The sequence below is a fragment of the Myotis nattereri genome, assembly GCF_964212035.1.
Source record: "Myotis nattereri genome assembly, chromosome: 16".
NCBI classification, from domain to species: domain Eukaryota; kingdom Metazoa; phylum Chordata; class Mammalia; order Chiroptera; family Vespertilionidae; genus Myotis; species Myotis nattereri.
Window position 1 is genome coordinate 19,190,905 of NC_138091.1, and position 27,718 is coordinate 19,218,622.

The window sequence follows — 27,718 nt, forward strand, 5'->3', positions numbered from 1 at the left end:
TAATCCATCTGCAGTCCCAGTATTTCATGTGTCCGGAGAGCATGCAGAGAGGTTTGTGGATGTGCTGGGCACCAGCTGGTTGCATGTGAGTCCCAAAGTGCCTATGGAGGGGGCAGACAATGCGGGGGGTGGGGGTGGGGGGGGAAGAGGCTTCTGTCGCTGCCTTTCCCCTCCCTGGTCCAGGGGCAGGAGGGGGCGTTGGGGCAGAGTTCAGGGAAGGGGCCACATTCTCTGGGTGCCGTTGCTCCTCCCTGCTCCAGAGAACCTCTCCGCCCATGCCCTGGTCTCTGCAGATATTAAGAATAATAGTAATTGCCATGACAGCGCCTCCTGAGATACAGGCTAAACACATGCACTATTTCTGATCTTTCGCGTTTAGGGTTGTTGTCAGTTTTCTATAGATGAGGAAACCGAGGCTGCCGTCTGGAGAGGGAAAGGCTTGCACGTGACAGAGATGGGCAGAGCTCCAGCTCAGGCCCTGCTCTTAGCGCGGGGATTTGTCCCCCGAGGCTGCAGCCCTGGCCTGGCCTGCACAGTTGTGTGTGGTGGACGCTACTGGTGCTCATCAGGTGTCTGCTCCCCCTCCCCGCTCTCCTGAAGGAGCATCTCTGACCCGGTGTGACTCTGTGCTCGCCTCTCCGGCTGCAGCAGGCTTTGGGGTCTCCTTCTGAGATGATGGCATCACAAGGTGGCCGCCATGAGCAAGCCCCCCGCCAACCAGTGTGTGTGAGTGAGAAACCAGCCATTGTTGTCTCAGGCAGCTGAGATCATTTGTTAACACGGGGAAGCTTACCTTATGCTTCCTGATGCACTGTGGCACCTGACCCTCCCCTAACTGCCTCGGGCTCCGTTTTAGGGCGTAGAAAACGGGCACACTTGTTGCCCCCCGCGGCGCTATCTCAGAAAGGCACGGGCTGAAATGAGACCGTGGCCGTGGGAGGGCTCAGTGGGGTCTGAGCAGCAGCGGGGAGAGGGCAGGGACCTGCCGGACACCCACGGACCCTGGGTCCAGGGCCACCTGGTTTACCTCCCTCCTGCTGGTCTCAGGCTCGGCTAACAGGTGTGTTCGCTTTGGCAGGCGGCCCCACCCCGGGCGGCGGTGCCTCCTGGCACCTTCGAAATGTCCTCAGCGACTCAGTGGAGAGCTCGGATGATGAATTCTTTGATGCAAGAGGTGAGTGAACCGCGTGCTCCCATCATTGCTGGCTGATCTTTCTGGAAGCCCCAAGAAGGAGTCTCTGTTGGGGGTTAGTATCTCTCCCCACTCAGACACTCAGTTCCACCCTTCATACCCAGTCTGGGGGCCCCCGAGGGCTGGGGTTCAGCTTCTACTCACTCACTCACTCACTCACTCACTCACTCACTCTTTGAGATGCTTGCTGAGTCCCTCGGATATCCCAGGTGCTGTGTGAGGCGCTCCAATACTGTGGGAAACTCATAGGCATGGCCACGCCCCCATCAAGCTTACAGTCTAGTGCAGTGGTTCTCAACCTGTGGGTCGCGACCCCTTTGGAGGTCGAACGACCCTTTCACAGGGTCGCCTAAGACCATCCTGCATATCAGATATTTACATTACGATTCATAACAGTAGCAACATGACAGTTATGAAGTAGCAGCGAAAATAATTTTATGGTTGGGTCACCACGTGAGGAACTGTATTTAAAGGGCCAGAAGGTTGAGAACCACTGGTCTAGTGGGAGAGGCAAGCACTGAACCGTTTCACAAAGGGAAATGCAATCAGAATGGGGTATAATGACACTGAGGAAAAGTATCAGCTGTTAATTCAGAGTGAGGACAGGGGCACCTAACTCGGTTAGGGCTGGGGGGTCGTTAACATCCTCCCTGCAGAACTGAGGGAAGGAGGAGGCTAGGTGAGCAGTGGGACAAGGACCCTCTAGGCAGGACTCCGTAGGTATGATGGGGCTGAAGCAGGAAAGATGGGGCATTCTGGGGACTGAAGGGGGTCCTCATGGCAGGGAGGTAGCAAACCAGGGGAAGGGGAGAGAAGATGTTGCCTGAGACCCAGTAAGTGGCTTATAGGATTAGCGCACGGCTGGGAGGGAAACAGCGATGAGGTAGGGACCTGTTAGAAACCTGTTGCAGCTGTTCAGAGGAGAGACGATGGTGGGCAGGCTGTCAGGTGGTTACCCAGGGCTGAGTGCATGGCCAGCACACAGGACATAGCCAGGGGCATTCTGTAAGCCAAGATGGAAGAACAAGCAGCTTTGCAAAAACTGGATAAGAGGGCACCGAATGGGGCGGGCACTTCAGGCAGAGGGATCAGCCTGAGCAAGGGCTGGGAGGGCAGGCGTAAGGACCAGCGGGAGGCAGTGTCTGTCTGGAACTCAGGAGAGAGGACCCTCGCAGGCGCTGCGTGCGAGTGGGCGGAACGAACAAGGGCCTCTTCTCTGGCCCAGGAGGCTCCCCGCTTCTCACTTGCCTGGCGTGGGAAGTCACCATACTTCGGGGGTTACCTGCCTTCTGAGGCAGAGCCAACTGAAGTGCCTGGCAAAATGGGGCCTTGAAGGAGAAACACACTGTGCTGGGAAGACCTCTGGGCCCAGAGCAGCACCCTCGGGGCACGGGCTCACCCATGCCCTTACCTTGTTTGTGATCGTGGGCAAGTCTTTCCCCTTCTCTGGGCCTCAGTTTCCCTGTCAGCTCTGTGTCTCCGGAAACGGAGGGTACCCAGTCCAGGTGATTTTCGGGAAGCACGGCTGGGTGGTGGGATGCTGTCTGGCTCCAGCCTCCCTCATGCTGGGCTCTGGGCAGAGAACCCTCTCCCTGATGCCAACCCTAAACCAGCCCATTTGGGGCTCATTTCCTGTCTCCCATTGGAGCCGAGTTCCTCCATAGCAACGAAGCCGCAGTGTGACAACAATGGCTTCAATATTTTGATGCTTGTAGCACATTTATTTAAAATACTTTTGGAATGCCTCGGGGCTTGCATTCCCAGATGACAAGGATGGCTTGCTGCAGCGGCATCACCTTCATCCTTCGGGGCCCTGCTCACCTGCTTTCCCTGAGAGCAGCTGTGGGCACGTCTGCTCTCCTCCCTGCTGACTGCTGCCTCCTTCAGCTCCCCGTCCTCCCCTCCCAGGACCTCTCCGCTCAGTCTGCGCTTCCCAAATTGGCCTCCTCTTTCATCCCTTTCTCATTGGAGGCCCCTCCATCTCCATCTCTTCCTCCGCTCTCCCCACTCCGTCTTTCCTTCTCTTTACTGCCCCAGGATTCCAGACTCTCTGTCTCTTTGCTGGTTCCCCACCTCTCGGCACTCCCCACCAGCCTCGCGTCTCTGCTCCCTCCCCCATCGCCCTTGCAGAGCACCCCTAGCCCTCAGCCACAGGAGCGGCTCCACAGGTCAGAGAATCCTCTTTAGTTCTCCCCCCCCCCCCTTCCTGTCTGCTCTGTGTGGACTCCCTGGACAAGGCCTCTGCATGTTTCCCTGGCTCAAGGCAGAAGGAGGTGAAGTTATCCTTCTTCTCTGCTCCCAGGAGCTGGTCCAGGCCCCACCTGGCCTCCCCTCTCGGCATCTGGGCCAGGCCATGGGTGTCCAGCTTCCTGGGCTTTCCTGGAAGGGCCATTTCCCCGGCCTCCTTTCTCCAGCCAGGCTGAGCCCTGACCCTGAGCCGAGGGTGGCCTCTGTCCCCACCTGAGCAGGCCCTGCATCCTGCTGCCTCGGCGTTCCCACTCCAGCCTTCGTGGGACTGTATTGGCAGGTGTCAGCACTGAACAGGCCCCTGGGACACCATGTCCTCCTCCTCCTCAGTGCATGATGGGGAAACTGAGGCCGGACCATGGAAGGGACCTCCCAAGATCACACACCAGGGTGGGGATGAAGGGGCTGGAACCCAGGAGTTGAATGGCCAGGTCAGGCCTTTTTCTTTGACTTATTATTGCAATATGGGCTTTTCCCTTCCTTCCTTCCTTAAGCTCCAGCCCTTGGCCCAGTGCTGGGTTACCAGGTGGGATGAGAGAGCCTCACTGCTCATGGTCTAGTAGCAGAGGGGAGGCTCTGGGAGTTCTGGTTGTATATGGAAGGCATAGGAGGGATTGGGGTTAGTCAGGCAGGAGTGTGGAGCACTCTGGGTCTATAACAACTCTGGGGCAGCATGCTGGCTCCTTAGGCCAAGGCAGCAGCCCTGGGGCTGGGGGTGGCCGATGTCCCTGATTGGATGCTGCAGGGTGGCCGATGGGATCTAGACTCCAGACCAGACCAGCTGCCACTGCCTGTCCTGTCCATACAGTGAAAGGACATCTGGAGAGCCATGGCCTGGTCCACCAAGTTTGGAGGGCAGAGTGAGGGGATGCGCCTGAAACCCAGGCCTTGTCAGAGCTGGGGGCCCTCGGGGTTTTGAGTTTGACAGCCTATCCCATTTTTCAGGCTGGGAAACTGGGGCCAGAGAATTGGGCAACCTGCTCAGTCTCACACAGAGTCAGAGAGAACAGGAGCCATAAATCAGACTCATTCATCCACTCTTTCAAGTTTACTAGTATCTGCCCATCAAGCACCAGGTAGGATTCCCGGGCAAGTAGGTCCTGTCCCAGCCCTCCTGGAGCCTGCACTTTAGTGTTGATGGGCGGTGGTGGTAAGACAATATACGAGCATGTAAATTATATTGATAATTAGCATAAATAAAAGAACATAAAGGAACAGATATATCACCAAAAAATATGCATGAATGACAAAACAATTAAAATATGCTCAACATCATTAGTCACTAAATGCAACTAAAATCATGAGATACTACTACACACCTATTATGACAGCTCATTAAAACAGCTGATCAGCCCAGCTGGTGTAGCTCAGTGGCTGAGCATTGACCTGTGAACCAGGAGGTCATGGTTTGATTCCCAGTCAGGACACATTCCTCAGGTTGTAGGTTCGATCCCCAATAGGGGATGTGCAGGAGGCAGCAGATCAATGATTCTTTCTCATCATTGATGTTTCCATCTCTCTCTCCCTCCCTGAAATCAACAAAAATATATTTTTAAAAAATTGATCAGGATACGGAGGAACTGGAACGTTCAAACTCTGCTGATGGGAATGGACAATGGCGCAATCATTTTAGAAAGTGGACTGCAGCTTCTTAAAAAGTCAATCAAAGTTAACTGCCACATGACCCCGCCCTTTCAATCCTAGGTGATTGACCTGAGGAAAGCATGCATCTTTCACCTGGGACATGGCCATGAGTGTTTATAGCGGCTTCATTTGTTATAGCTCTGAACCAAAGACAACTCAAATGTACATCAGGGGGTGACTAGATAAACGTTCATGCAATGAAATGCTACTTGGCTGTAAGAGGGAATGAACCACGGATACACGCACCACGTGGGTGAATCTCAAATATAAGCAAGCTGAGTAAAAGGAGTCAGATGGAGAAAGTACATATTGTATGATTCCATTTATATAAAACTCTAGAAAATGCAAACAAATCTGTAGTGACGGGAGCAGATCAGTGGTTGCCTGGGACAGGAAGGAGGGCTAAAAAGGGACAGGAGAAAACTTCTGAGGGCAATGGGTACATATTCACTGTCTCCATTGGGGTGATGGTTCCACAGGTGTGTCCACATGTCAAAAATTATCAAGTTGTACATTCTACTTTTTATCTGAATTAGGCAGCATCCCCACTAGTAAATAATAGGGAGGTTCTCCCTCAAATTGTACATTTTAAATGTGTAGATTGAACTAAATGTCACTACATCTCAGGAATACTGTTTAAAAAATGGGGGAACTCCCTCAAGTATAACATAAGGGAATGTGACAGTGACTGGTTGATGGTAAGAAGCCTTCAAATATGGCCATGAGCTGAGAACTGAATAACAAGAAATGAACCATGTGAGTGTCTGGGGGGACAGTGTTCTGGGCAGTGGGAACAGCCAGCGCGAAGCTTTTACCAGAAGAATGAGCAGAAAGGCGTGGGTGCCAACAGTGAGCAAGGGGGTGCCCACTTAATGTTGTCCATCCGCTGTCCCAGTACGGGGCGGGAGGGCAGGCTTGACCTAGTAGCCTCAGGACATGTGCACGAGGAGTTTACATGGGCCAGATAATTCCATGAAAATCCCAAAGACAGGGAGGCAACATTGGGCATATAAGACATTTTTGGACAAAGGAGAAGGTTGGAGGCTGGGGGGACAGGGTATTAGGTTTCAGAAGCGAGAATGGGCCATTTGCAGGGAGTGGAAGGAGGTGGACCGCACATGGCGGGCATGTCCTTGCCAAATGACTCAGAGATAATGGGACACGGGGTATCTAGCTAACAGGCCCCCTGTTTACCACCCTTAATGCCAGTTAGGCTAAGGTGACACCCTAAACTCGCCTTCCCGAAGCAGGTTTGTCTGTCCGAATCTCTCCGGCAGGAAAGGGTGGTGGGTCGAAGGTTCTGTCTGAGTTTTGTTTAACAGTTTAAAATCAATATTCCGAAAAGGAGCTTCAGCTTCACGGTAGCAGAATTTGGGTCCTTTCAGCTGCAGTGAAGAGAGAGTAGTGGTGATGGCCGCGGGTGAGGGGATGGAGCCGGTGTCAAACAGCTCTAGGGAGGGGTAGCGATCTTGTCTCCCGGAGGCCCAGGATGCTCATCCACGTCCTTGGAAAAACGGGCACTGTGGTCCTGATGCAAAGGGTGATGCTCGGTGTTGGACTGGCCAGCTGCAGAAGGGGACACGCCCTCGCTCCAGGAGCGGGAGGCGACCTCTTCCTGGTGTGGGGCAAGGAGATTTCCTGCTCTGAAGGCCCCTGGATCCCGCAGAAACAGGCCTGGGAGGAGGAAAGGCTTTCCTTCCGGCACCGGAGGTTCTGCTTAAAGGGGTATATCCAGGCTTCGGTCAGGGTCGGAGCCAGTCTGGGGTCCAGGCCAGGTATGTGGTGCCTCTGGATGGGATTCAGCCTGACACCTAGTCTGGGCAGGGGACGGGGCTCAGTTGGAGTGACATAGATGCAGACACTGTGTCCACACCGGAGGCCACCGGGGATGAGGATTGGTGTACAGGGAACACTCACCAGAAGCTGAAAAGCAAAATCAATAAGCAGGACATTTATCCAGAGAAGCCATTTGTGGCCTCTCTGGGCCCTGATGGGAGGCACGTACCACAGTGAGGGGAAGTAGAGCGGAGACCTGGAGCTCAGATTTGCCTGAATGACTCCGAAAGGAGCAATCGTGGTGTGTGTGTGTGTGTGTGTGTGTGTGTGTGTGTGTGTGTGTGTGTTCTCACTGCCTCTCAGGGAACATAGTGAGAATCTGAAGGCTGAGTGTTGAGAGCAGGGGACAGAGAAGGGAGGGTGGGGAGCAGCTGGAGAGACAGGGATGTGGTGGAGGAGCAGGGAGCCCAAGGAAGGCAGGGAAAAGATGAGAAGCAGAGGGAGAGAGAGCAAGGGAGACCCAGAGAAGGTTAGAGAGAGGGACACACACACACACACGCACACACACACACACACACACACACACACACGCACATGAACCAGAGAGAGTTGAAAGAGAGACAGTGACTCAGAAGGAGAGAGAGAAGACCAGAGAAAGCACGACAGACCTGAATGGGCAGAGAGTTCCTGAGGGACAGGACCCAGAGAAAGAAAGAGAAACCCAGAGAGTGAGAGCGATCAAGACAGAGACATCTTCCCGGAGAGAAGAGAGAGAGACAGATGCTGGGATAAAGAGAGAGGAAGAGCAAAGAGTATGGAGCATGATTGAAGTTGACCCAGATAAAGGGACAGAGGTGGCCGAGAGCAGTGGGAGCCTGAGGGGCACAGAGAAATGCAAGGACCAAGAGGGACAGAGACCAATGGAAGGGATCTGGCAAGATCAGATCTGAGTGGGACAGATCTGAGTCATAGAGGAACATGGCGGGAGTTGGAGAGGAAGACACATCTACTAGAAAGACAGACAAAAGACCACAAGGGCAAGATGGAGGAGGGCCATGCACAAAACTAGGAAGAGAGGAAAGAGGCTGAGGATGGTGCAGAAGTGGGCGTGCTCCAACCTCAGAGCCTGGGAGAACCCTCGGGTTCTGATAGGCTCATACACACCCCAGGAATAGGGCTTGCACATTGTAGGAAAAATGAGAGCGAGGATGTGTAAGCACCTACTGCATACCGGGCACTGGACCAGGACCCCCAGCATGCTCATCTCCTACACCAGAGTTATTTATTTATTTATTTGTTTATTTCATAAATTAGGGTAGAGGTCATGTCACACTGCACACAGTAGGTGCTCAGGAGTCCACTCACTGTAGAAAGAATGCTCGAATGAACAAGTGGGCGACGGAGAGCCAGGAGACACAGCACTCACAGTGGGCTACCGGCTGATTACCCCCTCTGGGTCTGGGGCAGGGTCCCAGGGGCAGAACACAGCATATGTGGGGAATGTTGGGGCACACACCACATCCTCTGGGGTGGAGGTGATGAGGGACCATCATCTTCATGTGCTGTTACCCACTGCTGTGCTCTTATTGTGAAAACACTTCACCTCATGGTCTCATTTAAGCCTCACGGCAATCCTGTGACATAGCCATGACTGGGATGTCATTTTATAGATGAGGAAGCTGAGGCTCAGAAAGCTACATTATTGCCAAAGGGCATATATGTAGCAGGATTGGAAAGACTCAACGTAACCCTGAGCTGAGCTCTTAGCCCTTGGTGTCCTCCTTCCCCCAGAGTAAAACCACCTGATGTTTGTTCACAGCATTTTGGCTTGTGAAGCTTTTGCAAATGTAGTATGTCATTGTCCTCATGGCAGCTTGCTAGGCAGAGTTGTAAAACTAGAGTTGTTATTCCCATTTAAGGGAGAAAGAAAACCCACAGGAAAAGCTGAGGGATGTATGCAAAGCACAGGCTCACGTGTAGCACTCTCTGGACTGGGACCCGGTCAGGGCTCTGCCCAGAGCACAGTGCTGCTAAGAGGTGTGCACTGCTGCCCAGATGGAACACACCACACTGAGTAAATTGTCTGGTGTGAGTGGTGCCTGGCTGGAGAGTTGGGAAACCAATATGGGATGCCCATGGTAGGCCATTGGGAGGACAAGATTTTAGGACTCTTAAAAAATGTTCTTATTGATTTTAGAGAGAGAGAAAGGGAGAGGGAGAGAGCGATAGAAATATCAATAAGAGAGAAACATCAATTGGCTGCCTCCAACATGCCCCCCACTGGGGATCAGGCCCACAACCTGGGCATGTGCTCTGACCTGGAATTGAACCAGCAACTCTTGGTGCATGGGTCAATGTTCAACCACTGAGCAACACCAGCTGCTGGGAAGATTTAAGGACTCTTGAAATAGTATATCTAGGTTTCAATTCTGGCTTTAGACAGTGATATTGGGCAAATTCCTGAACTACTCCATGCCTAAAATGGAGATAATAATAATAATGGTACTTTTTTAGCATTTTATGAAAATTAAGTGAATTAATATTTTAAAAGCACCTATAATAAGCTCAGTGCATAGTAAGGATTTGATGTGTTGTTAAAGCAATCAAATAAATCAAATAACTCAGGAATCATCATCACCATCATCATGATCTATGCCCCAGCCAGACGTGGGTCCTAGATTATTGAGTTCTAGGGGAATTCAGAACTTTGGACAGCGCCCCAAGCTTCAGATCCACCCTATTGGACCCACCTGCTCTGCAAAGTTCTTTGGCAGTGAAATGGGTCTCGTCCCTTTATTTTTGGTTATCATGAGCTTGAGGATTCTCCTCACCACTCTTTAATGTCTATTCCACAAGGGAGGACACAAAGCTCTTTACCAGGAAGGCCCTTCAAAGAGAGAGGGCGGCCACTTCTGTGGGTTTGTTCTTGAGGAAATGCCCCTTTCTGGGATGAGGGACTACACCAGATGTGTGGGACCCAAGGATCTGTATTCAGCGTGGTTAGGGAATGTGGCCCCATCAATTTCTCTCAGAGTAATCACCAAGCTCAGACTGGGAAAGAGCAAAGATACAGACAGGGTTGAGGGGAGGACTAGGGATGGGGAATGAAGGCATTAATAAGTTCGTAAAGTTACAACGTGGGCTAAGGGTTCTACACAGCTCAAGGCTCGCTTAGAGCAGAAGTCTTCTGCTCTTCGAGTTACTCTAGAGCTGCCCCTGCCCCACTCAAATCCAGGTCCACTCAAATCCTGATGGCAGCCCACTTCTCAGGTGAAGAAATAACCGTGATATCGCTCGCTTATGAGCACCCTCTATGCACCGAGGTCTTTGCACCCATTATCTCGGTTAGTCCTCACAACAACTCTGTGAGCGAGACACTTCCTGCCCCATGTTACTGATGGAAAAACGAAGCTCAGAAGGCAAGTAACTGAGCCAAAGAAAAACTGCTAGCGGTGGCAAGGACCCCCTCCACCCCCAAGCACACTTCCTTTCAAGAAATATCTCTCATAGGACTAGAAATGGAGCCTTCTGTGGGTTTTCAGCCTCTCTCATGACTTTCTTTGGATGAAAAATTCCTGAGTGCCTTGTACCTGTCATAACTTCAGACACTTCAAGTCAAAGGAAGGCATAAGTACTCCCTCAAATATAAGCTCCTGTCAGGACTACCTATACCCTGCCCTCCCTGCTCACGCACATCTCTGCTCCTTCCACAGAGGAGGTGGCTGAAGGGAAGAATGCCATCCTCATCGGGATGAGCCAGTGGAATTCGAATGACCTGGTGGAGCAGATGGAGACCATGGGCAAACTGGAGGAGCATCAAGGTGAGATTCTGCTTCTCTCACGACCAGGGTGTGTGCGTATGTACAGTGCAGGGCGGGTCGAAGTGCTAGGACTTGGGTCTTCTATCTGCCTGGGCACCTCCCCTCTCTGAGCCTGTGAGCCCTGAATTCTGTGACCTGCAGGAACCCTCATGGAGACTTTTGTGGGGTTTTCTGCAGCAGAGAAGTTCCAGGGTCTTTCACAGAGCATCCTTTGTCCCCAGGAAAATGGGTAACTGAGGGAAGGTGGCAGGGTCCAAGCTCTTTGGACTCCCAGGCCTATGGTGCTGGAATCTGTTTGGTAAACTAGGGTAGCACCTGGAGGGGCCTTTGAGAGGGAGCAGGGCAGAGGGGCAGGAGCGGGAGGCTTAAGTTTTGGGCTGAGTTGTTGAAGATAGAGTTGTGTCTGGGAATTAATCCAGGAGGCTTTTTATAGAGACAAGTTTTGACCAGAAGATTAATCAGCAAACAAAGCAGCCATATCCTTTTAGGCATTCATCCATCTGTCCATTAGACCACATTGCGTCGCTAACAGAATGTTTGTTAAAAATCTACTGTGTGTAAAGTGCTTATAGGAGGGACCAAAGGTGACTCAGCTGAGGCCCCTGGCTTGTGCTGTGTCTCACAGTGTAAGTCAAGACCTAAGGGAGTTGGGCTTAAGTGGAAGGTTGTTGGGCCCAGAGGTGAGAGGCAGGAATTTAGGAAGGAGGCAGGAGAGGGCGGCTCAAGGAAGGGTTCCTGACAATGAAGCTATGGAGCCAGGCTTTGAAAGGCAAGTGGAGGATGTAGCAGAGGCGGTCATAACATCTGAGATGACATATGGGGAAACCGAGGCTCAGAGAGGAGCTGCATATGATTAAGGTGGGACTGGTGTGAGGCTCCCACCTATCCCAGATGTAGGTGCTAACCTCCGTATTTGTCATCCTGAGGCCAGCTCTTTCTCTCCCTCCTCCCTACCCCCTATATCACTCCTTCTATTTCCCCTCATCCTCATCTCCTCTTTTCTTCCTCTCCTGGTCCTGTAATGCCTCAGTCACGGTCTGGGCCAGAGCTGCTTGCCTGGGAAGGCCATCGTATCAGGAGCTGTTCGGGGAGATGCGCTGGGCCAGCCCAAGAGAAAAACACATCTTGCTGCTGGCCGTCTCAGTGATGGCTGACTTGCCTGCAGCCTCTGCGCCTTTCCTCACCCCATCCTACCTCCTTGGTTTTGAGCCCTCCCCTGGCAAAGGGCCCATCCTGAGGAATGGACAGGCCTGGGGTGATGGTTCTATTAGGCAAGTGAAGAAACCCAAGGCTCAGAGAAGCCCTGTCTTGCCCAAGGTCCTCCAAGTTGGTGGCAGCATCACACTCAGATCTCTAGTCTCTTGATTCCCAGACCAGGGTTTCACCTCCCAGATAGGACCGAGGCCATGAAGCCCAGAGTCTTAAAGGAAAGCCCCACCCCTCGGCCACTGTCACCGTCCTCGGAAGGCAGGCTCTGCGTCTGATCGTCAAGGCCAGCCCAGGGCCAGTTTCCGATCTTCACAGGCACACATTTGCCGATGGACTCTTGTCTGCTCTCCTTCACCTGGGGGACCCTGCAGGGGACCCACAAGAGGTCATGGGCTCCAGGTGCTTCCCCAGGACAATGCTTGGTAGCTACAAAAAGACAACCCCAGACTTGTACTCACCACCCATCTGGCCACCCATGTCCCACCACCAGCCTCACTTGTCTGCCAAAGATATGTGACTCAGACACAGTGTGAGCTAAGGAGTGGGTGAGCGAGAGGCAGTGCGCCCGGGGGGGGGGGGGGGGGCAGGAGAGAAGGAAGCAGAGGAAGATTGGTGGGAGAGGCGGCGACTGCAGCTCTGGAATCTAAGAGGTCTGGGGTTTGAACCTTGGCCCTGCCGGTCTGTGGCTTTGTGGCCAGGGAAAGTCACATCACCTCTCTGAGCCTCCGCTTCTTCCTCTGCAGAGCGGGGCTAGTACAAAAGCTCTGAGGATTAAACGAGCTAATACTTGCAGCATGCATTCAATAACAGGTCATGAGCATGCTGGAAGCGGGGGGAAGCGTGAAAGATGGTGCACAGGCACCACGCTCACCGACGCTTCCTGGTACTCAGGAGAGGCTGAATTAGGGGCAGTGCTTGATTGCGTTGAGAATTGATGCTGTCTCCTCCCAGCACAGATGGGGAGCAGGAGGACGAGAGAGAAGAGGAGGAAGGAAGAGGGAGCCAGCCGTGTTTCCAGCTCCTTCTGAGTCTCATTCCCCAGGAGACTCCTAATGTGAATTCCCACAACACGACAGAACACACACATTGATTTCATTCATTTCAACAGTCATTTATGGAGCCACGACGGGCTCGACCCTGGGCTAGAAGTGGGGGAAATCAACAGGAGCAGGCTGGCATTGCCACTCTCTGAGGAGCTCACAGCAGAGAGGAAAACGATGCAATTAAACAGACTGAAGAGGGGGCCTTAGGAGAGGCTCCGAGGGAAAGGCTAATATCAAAATCGGTGGTACAGATAGAGCTCTACTCCTGCCTCCCTCAAACATCCTTCCCTGAAACGTGGTCGTGTGTCTCTGCTGGGCCCGAGTGTCTCCCGGATCTTGGACGGTTTACATGTTCAACTTACAGCTCCGCGTTTCCATGCTGGCGAGTGGTGCCGATTTAGACCCCACACCCGCCGGTGGCAGAAGCTGAGGGTCTTCATTACTCACGTGTGACTTTTTCCTGCTTCGCTGTCTGTGAATGGTTTCCGTGCTGCGCCCCCTAAGGAGGGTTGTGTTTCTAAGCACCTTTATGGATGGAGCAGCCCTGCCACAATCCCTGCTGTGCAGGGGGCCCACTTCACTGCCTCACCAGCTCCCACAGGCTGAGGCCCAGTTTGTGGAGTTGACGGTGCGGTTTTCAGCCTCTAGTCCCTGAGCCTCTGTCCATCTGAGCTTCCCGTGGGCCTCCTCCAGGCTGGCTTCTGCTTTCGTCTCCATATTGTAGCTCCCTTGTTGTTTCTGGCACTTCTGTACGATCCATTCTTTATTTTGAGCTTGGTTCTATATGGACATTTTTATGGTAATATATTGCCCAGTCTATATGTTTTTTAATGAAGGGGATCCTTCAGCATCAGTTCAGTACACTTTATTTATTATTATTACTATTTTATAATGGCATGCATCGCTATTTTTATTTATCATTTTTTAATTGGGTAAAATATACATAATATAAAACCTACCATTTTTAACATTTTCAAGTGTACAGTGTTGTGGCATTAAGTAGATTCATATAGTTGTGCAACTATAAACTGTCCCTGTCCAGAACTTTTTCATCATCCCAAACTGAAACCCTGTACCCATTAAACACGAACTCTCCATTCCATACTTCCTGCCTGTCCCCCCACCACTCCCCCGCCAGCCCCTGCTTCCACCATTCTGCAATCTGGCTCTATGAATTTTACTGCCCTGGGGACCTCGTGTAAGTGCCATTATGCAGTGTTTGTCTTTTTATGTCTGGTTTGTTTCACTTAGCATCATGTCCTCGAAGTTCATCCCTGTGGTAGCATGTGTCAGCATTTCTTTCCTTTTTCAGGCTGAATGGTATCCCATTGTATGTTTCTACCATAATTTGTCTACCCAGTCACCTGTTGGTGGACATGCTTCCACCTTTAGCTATTGTGAATAATGCTTCTATGAACATTGGCGAACAAATAATCACCTTATTTCTTGAACACATTTTCATTGTAAACAAAAAAGCACAAAGAAAACCAAAGTCTCCCTTATCGACTTCTTCCCATCACAGACCTCACTGCAGACTTTATCAGTGCGGAGGGATCTCTATAGAGATAGGTCCTATCATCTGCTATTGCCGCCACTTAATTTTCATTTTTCACTTCGTAGTCGATCTTGGAGAGCTTTTCACATGAATATATACACTGAGTGGCCAGATTATAATGACCACCTGATGTTTGTAGGCAAATTAGCTATAATTTTGCGCTGAAGTTGCTAAAGGACCAGACTGTTATAAACAGGGAAGCAGGTTGTTTACCACGACAGTAGAAGTGATTTTTGTCTGAAGATATGGGTAAACGTGATTTAACAGCCTTTGAACGTGGGGTATATTTGAACGTGAGTGGCCAGATTATTATGACCACCCCATCAGTACTTTGTTGGGCCACCTTTTGCCTTCAATACTGTGGCAATTCTTCTTGTCATTGACTCCACGAGATGTTGAAAGGTGATTGACACCATCCCTGATGAATAGCACTGTCCAGTTCTGTGAGATTTGATGGTTGTGGAACCAGCTGCCTGATGGCTCTTTTAACCTCGTCCCACAAATGCTCAATTGGATTGAGATCTGGTGATTGTGGGGGCCACCTAAGCACCGTAAAGTCTCCCTCATGTTCTTGAAACCACTCCTGCACAATACAAGCACCGTGGCATGGCGCATTGTCTTGTTGGAAGAAGCCATCTCCACTGGGATACGCCATCAACATGACAGGATGAACTTGATCAGCAATGATACTTAGGTATGTTGTGCTATTCAGACGTTGTTCCACACGAATTAAAGGGCCCAAATCATGCCAGGAAAACATGCCCCAAACTATATCACTGCCCCCACCAGCTTGAAGGGTTGTACTCATGCATGTGGGTGCATGCTTTCATGCTGTTTCCGCCAAATTCTCACTCTGCCATCTGCATGATGCAACTAGAAACCTGATTCATTGGACCACATGACTTTTTCCAATGCTCACCTGACCAATCCTTGTGTTCCTGTGCAAATTGGAGACGATTTATCTTGGTATCTGCAGACAGCAAAGGTGTTCGAACAGGCCTTCAGCTTTCATATCCCATACGATGCAGTGTACGGCTAATTTGCCTACAAACATCAGGTGGTCATAATAATCTGGCCACTCAGTGTATATTCAACTCATTCTTTTTACTGATACTATAGCATCATCTACAATAGATGGACCATCATTTACTTGACCATTCTGTAGTGATAGACATGGGAATGTTTCATTATTAAAAAAAAAGCTGCCCTGGTCAGTGTGGTTCAGTTGGTTGAGTGTTGTCCAGTGCACAGAAAGGTCGCCAGTTCAATTCCTAGTTGGGGCGTGCACGCGCGCGCGCACACACACACACACAGCAACGTGGGTTGAAAGCATAAGCATCCACAGCTGTCGTAGATACTGCTGAAAAGTTTCCATAAAGACTGTGCAAATTTATATTCACACCAGCATTGGTTTAGGTTAGCCATTTCTCCACACTGTTACCAGACTTGATCTTATCAACTTAAAGGTTTTACCTGATTAATGGGTGAAGAGATTTTGTTGTTTTGTTTTGTCCTTCCTTGATTGCTAGTGAGATCGATCATCTTTTCATAAATGTGTTGACCAAAGCTATTTTCTTTTTTCTGAATTTCTTAAACATGCTTTCCCCCCCTCATCTTCTATTAGATTACTTGTCTTTTTCTTATTGTTTTTAGGAGTCCTTTATATATAATCTGTGTATAAATTATTTGAAATATTTGCCTCTTAAATCATGCCACTTGGCTGAATTTTCTCAGTAGGGCCCATGGTTTGTCAGTTTTCTGATGTCCTATCATTCACAAATCTTAATGGTTTTATCCTTGCCAATATTTATACTGCTTGCTTTTTTTTTTTTTTTTTTTAAATTGCATTGCACAGGATCTCCAAATAGCTGCTGAGTAACAGGAATGATAGCAGGCTTTCTTGTTTGATTGTGACTGTAATGCTGTCATCACCTCCTCCTCCTCCCCCTGCTCCTCCTCCACCTCCTCTCACTCCTCCTCCACCTCTTCCTCCTCCTGCTCTTCCTTCAGTTGAGCACAGTGAGGTATGACTTACATTCTGTAACTTTCACCCTCTTTATTGTATAGGTCTCACTGCTGCTTCTTCATGATTTCTCTTGGATTTTCTTCCTCTTTTCACTAGAATATCACCTCAGATAGGAACTGTGATAGAAACTTTACAAGTCCTTGCATTTCTTTTATTTTAAAATATGTTTTTATTGATTTTAGAGAGAGGGGAAGGTAGAGGGAGAGAAAGAAACATCAAAATCGATCGGCTGCCTCCTGCATGGCCCCTGCTGGGGATCAAGCCTGCAGTCAGGGCATGTGCCCTGACCAGGAATGGATCCTGTGACCTCCTGGTGCCTGTGTGGAAGCTCAACCTCTGAGCTACACCAGCCGGGCAGGGCAAGTCCTTGCATTTCTAAACATGTCTATATTTTGCGTTCTCATGAATACGAATTTGCCTGTGTTCATAATCATGTTCCCAACCACCTTTAAAGATATTCCTCACGGCCTCCTTGCATTTAGTGTTGTTGGTGAGAAGTCTGAGGCAAATTTGTGGGTAAACTGATTTTTTTTCTCTCCTTGAAGCTTTACGTTTTAAAATATTTATTCTTTTTCTGGAGCCACAGACAGTGCTTTGTAGTGTGTCATGCCTGCGCTTGCTATGCTATTTCTCCATTACTGTGATGTTTTCTTTTTATTTCTTCAAGTGTTGCTTTATGTTTTCTCGCTCCAAATTTTATGTTAGACAGACACTGGGATCATGTCTCAACTTGCTCTTTCTCTTCTTATGTCTTAACTAGAGGCCTGGTGCATGAAATTTGTGCACATAGGGGAGGTTCCTCAACCCAGCCTGTGCCCTCTCGCAGTCTGGGAGCCCTCAGAGGGCTCCGCTGCCGTGGAGGCGAGAGGCTCCTGTCACCACCATTGCCTGAGCATCTGCCTTCTGATGGTCAGTGCGCATGATAGCGACCAGTCATTCCGCCATTTGGTTGATTTGCATATTAGCCTTTTCTTATATAGGATCCTTGCTGGGTTCTTGAACTATTCCTCCATTCTAACCTGACAAACTGCTCATCAACTTTCTCTTCCCCCACTGCTCCCATTCCTCTGGTTAGCAGTTCTGTGGAGGGTTTTTGTTTGTTTATTTGTTTTTGTAAATATGTTTTTATTAATTTTTAGAGAGAAAGGGAGAGGAAGGGAGAGGAATAGAGAGAAAGAAACATCCATGAGAGAGAAACGTCATCGATTGGCTGCCTCCTGCACACCCCACACTGGGGATTGAGCCCACAACCTGGGCATGTGCCCTGACCGGGAATTGAACCTTGGCCTCCTGGTTCACGGGTCAATGTTCAACCACTGAGCCACATTGGCCAGGCTACTGTTGATTTTTGTACATCGATTTTGTATCCGGAACCCTTGCTACACTCATTTGTTATATATTTTTGGAGGGGATTCCTTAGGATTTTCTACATAGAAGATCATGTCATCTCCAAATAGGGATGGTTTACTTCTTCTCTTCCAATCTGGGTGCCTTTTATTTCCTTTATTTACCTGGTTTTCCGGGCTAGATCCTTCGGTATAATATTGAATAGAAATGGGGAGAGCCAACATCTTGTCTTATTCCTGATCTTAGGGGGAATGTTTTCAGTCTTTCACCATTAAATACTCTTAGCTGTGGGTTTTTGTAGTCATCTCTATCTGGTTGAGGATGTTTCCTCTTATTATGAGTCCATTGAGTGCTTTTATCATGAAAGTGTGTTGGATGTTGCCAAATGCTTTTTTTCTGCTTCTGTTGAGATGATCACGTGGTTTTTGTCCTTCAGTCTATTAATATGATGCATTGCATTGATTGATTTTGAACAACCTGGCATTCCTGGGATAAATTCCACTTGGCCTTTGCCAGGTCAGTAATCTTTTATGCTCTGGGTTTACATATCCCTTCCAGATAATTTATGCTAACAGCCCAATGAGCTGTCACTTATGGGACTATTTACAATCAGGGCTCTTCTTGTTTTTGAACAGTGTCATCAAGCCACATTTCCACTGAGAGGAAGGAAGCAGCCTAGGTGTCCACGAACATTTGCTCTCACTCCAGCTTTCCAGGGAGCTGTGTTTCCCTACCATTCACCCCCGACTCGAGTTTATGCCCTTGTGTCTAGATATTTGGTTCTCAAAGAGTGGCCCCTGGACCAACAGCATTAGCATCACTTAGAAACGTGTCACAAATGTTGAGCTTGGAGCCCCTTCCCAGCCTTACTGAATTAGAAACTCCGTCAGTGGGGCCCAGCGTCTGTTTCAGCGATCCCTTTAGGTGATTCTGGTGCTGGCTAAAACTTGACCACCATTCATTATTATGACGCTAGGTTGGTTCAAATGGATCCATTTCTCCACAGGCCCTGCCTTCTGTCCTGGAGTTGGATATCGTCTATCCACATGGTTGGTTTTCCTTTCATACCCAGCAGTCTTTGCACGCGTGCTCCACTTGGTATTTGCGGCTCCCCCTTATCTGTCTCTGAGGAATGCAATGTCTGTTTACTGCACCCTGCTGGCCTCTAATTGTTGGGGGTGGAGGTGGGGAGAAAATGCTGCTGGGTGAGGTGACCCATTTGCTTCTGATTTGTTCAGCCTTCCAGGGCGTCCTGTCCCTCAAACATTCACCCCTCCTCACCCCTGGGGACAAAGGGCCCTGCCTGGAACAACCAAGGGTTGGGGGAAGGACTGCAGACCTGGCTCCTCTACCCTGGAAGCCCAGACAGTGGCAAGAGCAGGAGGCTCCTGTATTTCCCACCTGTGGGCCGGCTGTTCCTCCCAGCTGCCCCGTTCTGCCTGCCACAGGCCTTCCTTCCGGGATTGCGGCTATGGTTTCCTGTCTCCCGAGTTGGCTTTGTGGGCATTTGCCCTCGGCAGTCACACAAGGCTTCCTACTTCACAGGGTCTCACGCTGGCGTTTGTGCTCTGCTGTCGCCATCATAAAAATTTAAATAGTTTTTAACAAGGGCCCCGCATGTTTGTTGTTTGTTTTTACGGTCACTGCAAATTATGTAGCCAGTCCCTCCCTCCCCCCATCATAGCTCTCTGCCTTCTGCCTTTGGGCGAAGCCTTACAATTTCTGGCCTGCCGAGGACATCCCTTGTCATTTCACAGTGCCACTAAAGATTCATTCGTAGAAAATCTGTAATGTCATTTTCTAGGGCTTTGGGGCAGGAGAAAAAGGCTGGATCACGTTGCCAGTTTACCGTCTCTATCCAACCCTACCGGATGCTTCTAAAACATGAACCCGGTGATGTCATTCTGCAGGGGAGTTGGCAGGCCTTTGTTGCCTGCAGAATGAAGTCTAACCCCCCAGCCCGGCGTGGCAGGCCGCCCTAACCCGTTCTTCTTCGCATCATTACCATTGTCTGGGGACAGTAACGTCGCCATCGCTACAAGAATCAGGCAGCCCAGGAGGGATACTATCAAGGGCCTGTCCCATCTGACTCTGGTATTCACGACTCCCAGGCCACACCTCTCCTCCTGTTCATTCACCCTGTGTTCCAGCCCGTTGCCCGGGGGCTGCTTGCTGACCCTCAAGCCCACGTGAGCTATTCCATCTCCTGCCTTCACCTGCTTTTCTCCGAGTTCATCTCTAGCTCTGGCAACCCTATGCACCTCTTCCGGGAGCCTCCCTGATTGCGCAGCCGCTCCCAGACCCGCTCCTCGGTGCCCGGCACGGGTTGGGGGGCTGTCGGTGCAGCACTGACCGGTCTGCTTCCAGGTGGGCCTTTCTGGGGTGTGCTTCGCCTCTCTTTCTGAGCCCGAGTGGTGAGGGACCCACATGCATTCGTGCATTCTCTGCCCACTTGCGCGTTCAGTGCACACACACTGCTTCTCACTCTGTCAGACTCTGTGCCCGTCAACGTTGGCACAGACTTAGAAATAGACTCAGAATTGACCGACTCCCACACTCGGGGTGGGGCACAGTCCAGGAAGCAAATTGCTCTAACGAGAGTAGAAGCAAAGGACAGAAGGATCAAAGAGGACATGGGCTCGAGCTGCAACAGGAGGAGTTAAGGAAGCCTTTCAGGGCTCGGGGCGGCCCACGAGGGCACAGCAGGCAGAGGGCACAGCAGGCAGAGGGCACAGCAGGCAGGGATGTGCGGGAGGTATGAGAAGGCAGGGGGATTTGGGAAACACCTCCTGCAGAGTTCATCTTGACTGAAGTTGGGGTGCGAGGTGTTGGGCTGGGGGATGGTGTAAGGAGTGGGAGGTCAGAGAGAAGAGGTGGAGCAGGAGAGCTGGGGGTCAGGCCTTCAATGTTAGGCGAGGAGAGGGTTCTTCTCAGGAGCACCCCTGGGGACCCACAGAGCAGTGTAAGCTGGGGGGGCGGGGTGGTGAGGAGCCATTTGTTTTAGAAAGATCATCCCGGAAGCCAGTGTAGAAGATCGTAGCGGGGGCCAGAGCATGAGTGCAGCGGGCGTTGTGATGGCCCGGGTGAGAGGTAATGAGCGTGAACCTTGACCTTGCAACTCAACAGAGGCTCAGGGTTGGGGACACTCTGAGCAGGGAGGCAGCATATGGGTCAGCCCTGCTCCACGGGGCGGACTTACCAGGCTGGGCCAGAGCCTGGTTGGGGGTCAGCTGCTCCCATCCCTGCTCCGTGGAGGCTGCCAGCGCGTTCGGGAGTATCAGGAGGGGCATTCCCAGTGTCTTCTCCCCCAGGCCCATCTGTCTGAACTCCCCCAGCGGCACCCAGCCCTCCCCTTAGAGGAGGAACACGCCCCTGTCTCAGGCGTTTGGTGGAAGCCTTCTGCTCTTAGCCACAAGGTCCGTTCTCCTGCTTGGGTTGCTGGGTTTGTCGGAAGGGCCTGGGAAGAGGGAACATAAAATCGCTCAGGGAGCCATTGGAGCAGGTGATGTGGCTCCCAGTGCAGGACCATGGGGTTGGGACAGGCAGGATGAGCCGGGCTGAGCCTGGGGCAGGCGACCAGGGCCCTGCCCCCAGTTCCCAGCCCTTTCTGTGTAGCTGAACTGGCAGCTTCCACCTATGAAGAAAGCTCCAGCTGAGGCAGGGCTGTGGGGCCCAGGGCCCTGGAAAGCTGCAGGCCAGTGGGGTCTCATTTAGCCAGCTGCACATTTGATTAATCACCATCGTCCTGGGAGCCTGCTAATCTGGAAACTGGCTTTGTAGCTGACTCCTCTGCTCACTCGCTGGTGGCTGGAGGGAGCTGGAGCCTGGGCTGGTGCTGGGGCTGAGGCAGGAGCTGTGGCAGGGGCTGTGGCTGGGACTGGGGCAGGGGCAGGGGCTGGGGCAGGGGCAGGGACTGGTGCAGGGGCTGGGGCTGGGGCTGGGGCTGGGGCAGGGGCTGGGGCTGGGGCAGGGGCAGGGGCTGGGGCAGGGGCAGGGACTGGTGCAGGGGCTGGGACTGGGGCAGGGGCAGGGGCTGGGGCAGGGGCAGGGACTGGGGCTGGGGCTGGGGCTGGGGCAGGGGCAGGGGCTGGGGCTGGGGCTGGGGCTGGGGCAGGGGCAGGGGCTGGGGCTGGGACTGGGACTGGGGTTGGGGTTGGGGCTAGGGGTGGGGCTGGGGCTGGGACTGGGGCTGGGGCTGGGGCTGGGGCTGGGGCAGGGGCTGGGGCTGGGGCTAGGACTGGGGCTGGGGCTGAGGCTGGTGCTGGGCTGGGGCTGGTGCTGGGACTGGGGCTGGGGCTGGGGCAGGGGCAGGGGCTGGGGCTGGGGCTGGGGCAGGGGCAGGGGCTGGGGCTGGGGCTGGGACTGGGGTTGGGGTTGGGGCTAGGGGTGGGGCTGGGGCTGGGACTGGGGCTGGGGCTGGTGCTGGGCTGGGGCTGGTGCTGGGACTGGGGCTGGGACTGGGGCTAGGGCTGGGGCTGGGGCTGGGGCTGGGGCTGGGGCTGGGGCTGGGGCTGGGACTGGGGCTGGGGCTGGGACTGGGACTGGGGCTGGGGCAGGGGCTGGGACTGGTTCAGGGTCAGGGTCAGGGTCAGGGTCAGGGACGGGGGCTGGGGCTGGGGCTGGACTGGGGCTGGGACTGGCCTGGGCTGGGAGGTCAGTTTCCACTGTGCTGGCTCCACACTCACCTTGTCAGTACAAGCTCCTTCGTGCCCAGGTTGGTAGCCTCACCAGCCCCTGCCACCCACCCGGGTGCCGGCTCAGGCTTTACCGCAGGAGAGACCAAGCCTGAGGAAACAGCGTCCGTCAAGGCCTCAGGACTCTTCTCACCAGTGCCCTGTGCACGCCCCCCTTTTCCAAACCCCTGACCCCCGCTGCTCAGCCCTGACTTGTAGCAGCCTGTCTGCCTCGATGACTCCCTACTTCAGGGAGTTGCCCCGGCCATCCCAGCAGCCCTGGCTGGCGAAAGCTCCCGGCCCCCATCCAACAGGGGCACAGGTGAGGGCACGGGAAGAGCCCTCATCGGAATTGGGGTGTCAAGGGACTAGAGCTAACCATTGGGTGAGTGGCTTTGCCCTTGTGAGCCTCAGTGTCCTTGTCTGTGAAGGGGCCTCTTCTACGCAGCCGTGGGGTCACAGTGGTCTAACGATGGGGGCCACGGGGCACAGGGGAGCCCAAGGACAGCCCCTCCTGCTTACACGACTGCGCCCAGGCTCCTGGACTGGCCCTCACCTCCCTTCTAACATTCTTCCTCCACCCGGTACATACCCATGTGAATCCCGCACACGAACACCTCAACCACTCCCTTCTGACCCCTTCCTGGGAGGCCTGGGGTCCTTGGGGAGGCTGCAGATACATTTCTAGGGGAACTCACAGTCAAGTTCAGAAGAGACGGCCTTATTGGGCCCCAGGATCTGGACTCTAGATCTGAGCTTGGGTTCAGGCTGGAGGTGAGGCCTCAACATTGCTTATCATGTCCCAGACCCCAGTCCAGCCACTGCGGTGCCATCCCCCGGCCCAGGACACCCCGCCTGGGAAGCAGAAAAGGCAGGGGGGTGGGGATAGGGGGAGGCTGCAGCATGGTAGCGGGCAACCTTCCACTGGACAGGTGTGACTATGCAAGGCCCTAAGCACACAGGGCAGCGGAGGAAGGCCAGGACTCCTGGCACCAAGGGGCTCCTTCCGCCTGCAGAGCCTGCGGGCTCAGACAGGGCTGCTGACTTGCTGAGCTCTCAGAGGGGCGTGGTGTGGGGGCCTCCACTTCTCAGATTCCAGCCTCACTGTGGATATAGGGAGCTTTACTGCTCCTGGGGGTTTGGGCTTAGGTCTGTTTCTGAGGTTCCCAAGGCAGATGGGGAGGGCGGAGAAGGCAGATGGGGGGGTTTGAGGGCATTTGAGAGGGAAGGGAAGGGGCCTTCGCTGAACCTGACCCTGTGCTGGTCCTTAGGACCCAGGGCTGACCTGTGAGGACAGAGATCCTGAAGATTGAGGTTTCCAGGAAAGAGTTGAGACCTCACGGAAGAGATGGCCCCAGGGTTGGTTCCCAGCCGCGTCCCCCCTCCCCCCCCCCGCCCCCCTGCAGGCCACAGTGAGTCTGAAAGAGGGAAGTGGGAGGAAGAACAGGTAAAGGTGTGCAGGCTGTGCCGTGAGTGCAGATCCGGAAACAGTGACCCGGCGGGTGCAGGGTGAGCAGGAGGGGGGGCGGGACACGGGCCTGGGGACACACACGGCAGCTGTACGGCGGGGCTTGCTTGTCAGGCTGGGAATTTGATGATGGGATGCCCCTGGAGTGCCAGCTCTAGAAAGATGAGTCTGGAGAAGCCAGAGGCAGAGAGATTCAACAGACCAATGCCAATGCCAGGGAGGTATCTGTTGATGACAGCAGGTACCTTCTGCTGCAGGCGGGTGTGCAAATCAGGAGGTGCACCTCCCTGGAAAGCAAGCAGGCGGTGACATCGGGGCCTCAGGTTCCTGTCCTTGGACTCAGGAGTCTCCTTCGGTGGATGTATTTGTTGTTGTTGTTAATTCTCATCTGAAAATATTTTTTCCATTGATTTTTAGAGAGAGTGGAGGGGAAGGCTGAGCCCACAGAGCAGAGAGAGAGAGAACCATTGATGTGAGAGAGACACATCAATTGGTTGCCTCCCACACTCGCCCCGACTAGAGCTGGGGATTGAACTTGCAACCCAAGTATGTGCCCTTGACTGGGAATCGAACCCGAGACCCTCCAGTGCACGGGCTGATGCTCTAACCACTTAGTGACACCAGCCAGGGCTCGGTGGATGTACTTTAAGGAAATCACAGGAAATGCCGAAAGAGCTCCTATCACAAAGATGTTCATTGCAACAGCAATTACAATGGTGCAATTTAGAAACTTCCCACCAACGGGATAATGTTAAAGTCAAGCATGATACATCATCTCAATAGCTGATTATATAGCCATTGGAATGATGTTTTTAAGGATTGGGAGCTATTTATGCTTCAACTTGAAGTACAGAAGTGTATTTTGTGCTTCTTTATCATGTACGATGCCTTCCATGAGCCAGCCATCGACCTATTTATTGGAAATACAGAGCTAATATGATGGGAAAAACAGGAAGGAATGACATAGAATGGGATCAGTGGTTTTCTGCCAGTGATGGGATTATAAGGAATCTTTTCCTTATTAAGGTTTGTTAGTGTTTCCCAAATGTTCAGTAAGAAGCTTGTATTACTTTATAATTATAGAAAAAAGCGCTCTGCAGTAAAAGGAAGAAGCTATTCTGAGAAGCCAGGATGGAGTTCTGTATTTGGGTAGCGTGCGTCTGTGTGTCGGAGGAGAGGGGCTTGTTTCATTTATTCGTTTGACAAATATTGAGAAGCACTGTCCTAGGCCTGACCTCTCCTGCGCCCCCCGCCCTCCCCCGTGAACAACACAGAAATGCCTCCCATTGTGGAGTCTACCTCTTGAGAAGGGGAAGGGTGTGTTGAGGAGATTGGGAGGCAGACGCCCTACACCCTGTGACTGATTAAATGTGGGGACAAAAGAGGGAAAGGGCTGTGGCCAACTCCCAGCGGGGGGAGGAAGTGGTGCCTTCGCTGAGGTGGGGCTTTGGGCAGAGGCAGTGCCGGGACCCTCGGGTGGCGTGGTGAGGGTGTGCAGCCTGGAAGCATCAGAGCTGATGTCTGGGAGGCGGCAGGAGATCTGGGTCAAACAGTAGGAAGAGTGGCCTGGACTAGAGGCAGAGACTTGGCAGTTGTCTGCAGGTGAGTAAGTGTACAGGGGGCAACGCCAGGGAGGCAGGTGCTGTGTGACAGTGGGGAGAGGAAGTTCCAGAGAAGAAGGCCCAGGAGGAAGGTGGCCAGTCCCCCGCCCCCCCTTGGTCCCCAGGCAATGATGCGCTTGCTTTGTCTGGATAAAGAACCCAGAGCTAAGTGGGACAGGGTGGGGCAGGGCCTGAGGGGCTGGGAGAGTCTGCCCACCCCCAGCTCAGGAGGGGGACATTGAATGGAGGGGCAGGAGCAGCCATAGTGACCTCCCAGTGTCTGGCCAGCAGTGATGGGGACTGTCTGCTCATGGCTCTTTCTTTTTCTGCAGGAGAAGGGAGCGTGCCCTGCACGTCCAGCGTCCTGCAGGAGAAGCAGAGTGAGTTACATCCCCCAGCCTGCACACCCTCACCCCAATCTTTCCTTTCCTTGGATGGGTCCAAGCTCCATGGGCCTGGGGCCTCTTGTCTACTCACAGCCCAGGGGCTGGTAGGGTCTTTGTCACTGTGCCAGTGGGCAGGATCAGAGGGCCTGGGGCCGCTCTCTGCCCCATGAGCTGAGCCCTGGGTTCTGAGTTCCCACACACACTGCGCAGCTGGGCTTCAGAGTCAGAGGGACAGACTGAGGCTGGGGCTGGGAGGCTGAGCCCACAGAGCAGATGGGACCTGGGGAAACCACGTGCGTTGTTTGCATGTGGAGGGAGAGAGAGGGGGGACGGGAATGGGGAGCAAGGCTTCCTGAGCCTTTAATACCGTCTCCTTTGGGTGACACAACTACCAGGAACTCCAGACGGTGACGTGGTGACTGGGGTCAGAGGCCCTCAGTCAAGGGTTATGCCAGGGCATGAGCGGTGCATCCATCCCTCAGAGGCCATGCCTGCAGGGCCCGGGCCTCCCGAGGCCTTGTCATCCTTCTGAGCAACAGGCTCCTCCAGGCTGCCTTCTGCCTGTGTTTTCTCCGGGAAATGAGCAGAGGATTCGACCAGGAAAGGCTTGGTAAAGATGTCCATTTGCTGACAACGTAACCTCAGGACATAGTGCCTGGAGGTGTGGGGTGATCTTGGTGGGCACTGTCTGAGCCACATGTCTTTGTTCTGGGCAGCATTGAGTTTCCCACGAGGCCGGGGGCAGGGAGAGGAGCCTGTATGTGTTTGGGAGGAGGATATATATGCTCAGAACTCCCCTCCTTCTCTCTCCTGCTATTTTGATCGGTGGTTGCAGCTGTGGGGGTGTGGGGAGGGAAAATAAATTCCCTTCTACCCTTCTAAGTTCTTGTAGCTGGACTAATGATGAAATGGACATGAGACAGATGAACAGGAAAAAATGACCAATGGATTACATATGTGCTCATAGAGTTCCCTAAGGACACACTGGACTCAGGAGATGGAGGCAGGGGTCTGGGACTTCAAAAGACAGGGAAGCAATTCACAGGTAGATGAGGAAGAGCAAACCTGTGGCAAACAAATGCTTGCTGGGCCCAATGGGCCACAGAGGGGCTGTGCAGGCTCCTCCTGTCCCCTACTCAGTTCATATTGTGCTGAGGTGACAGCCCTCTTCCTGTGGCAGGTTTTCTGCCCAATCCCTTTAGTCAGGTGAGGGGGAGGGAAAGACTTTTTCTGAGTCTTTTGTTTCTTAAAAATAACCAGCTTAGAATAATACCGCAAAAGGCGTATTTTGGGGTGGTAAGCTCTGCTGTTCTTCAAGGGGCTCAGCCCGCTCTGCCTACCCCTTCTGCAGGCGCAAGCCTTCCTGGAGGCCTCCCTCCAACCTCTTCCGTCCCCATGCAGGTCGGGTACCTGCAATGCCAGCTCCCCAGGGCCCGGCTCCAGCTCCAGCAGGTGCGCAGGCCTCCCGAGAAGCTTTCTATGGTCTTTCATGCAGTGGCGATGCAAGACAGAGCCCCTCGGGGCTGGGAGGCATCGCGTCTGTCAGGGGCAACCCCGAGACGCAGGCCACAGTACACTGGGGGGTGGGGAGGAAAGGGCAGTGCAGGGAGGGGTCACTTGCCCTTTCCTGTGTCCTCACCGAATGTAAGGGACTGAGCTCAGCAAGGTGAGGGGAGTCGTGTTAAAATGCACCCCGGGATTTTAACTTATAGCGGTGACTGAGTGGCAAA

General features: G+C 52.8%; 1 protein-coding gene across 1 annotated transcript in view; it reads left to right on the forward strand.

The window, feature by feature from the left end:
* Positions 1-27,718, forward strand: part of PITPNM3 (PITPNM family member 3) — a 91,286-nt gene that overhangs the window by 19,379 nt on the left and 44,189 nt on the right. The window contains exons 2-4 of the mRNA XM_081109019.1: positions 1,079-1,174; positions 10,573-10,680; positions 25,935-25,982. Coding sequence (XP_080965145.1) covers positions 1,079-1,174; positions 10,573-10,680; positions 25,935-25,982 — 252 coding nt within the window. The remainder of the gene's footprint in view (positions 1-1,078; positions 1,175-10,572; positions 10,681-25,934; positions 25,983-27,718) is intronic.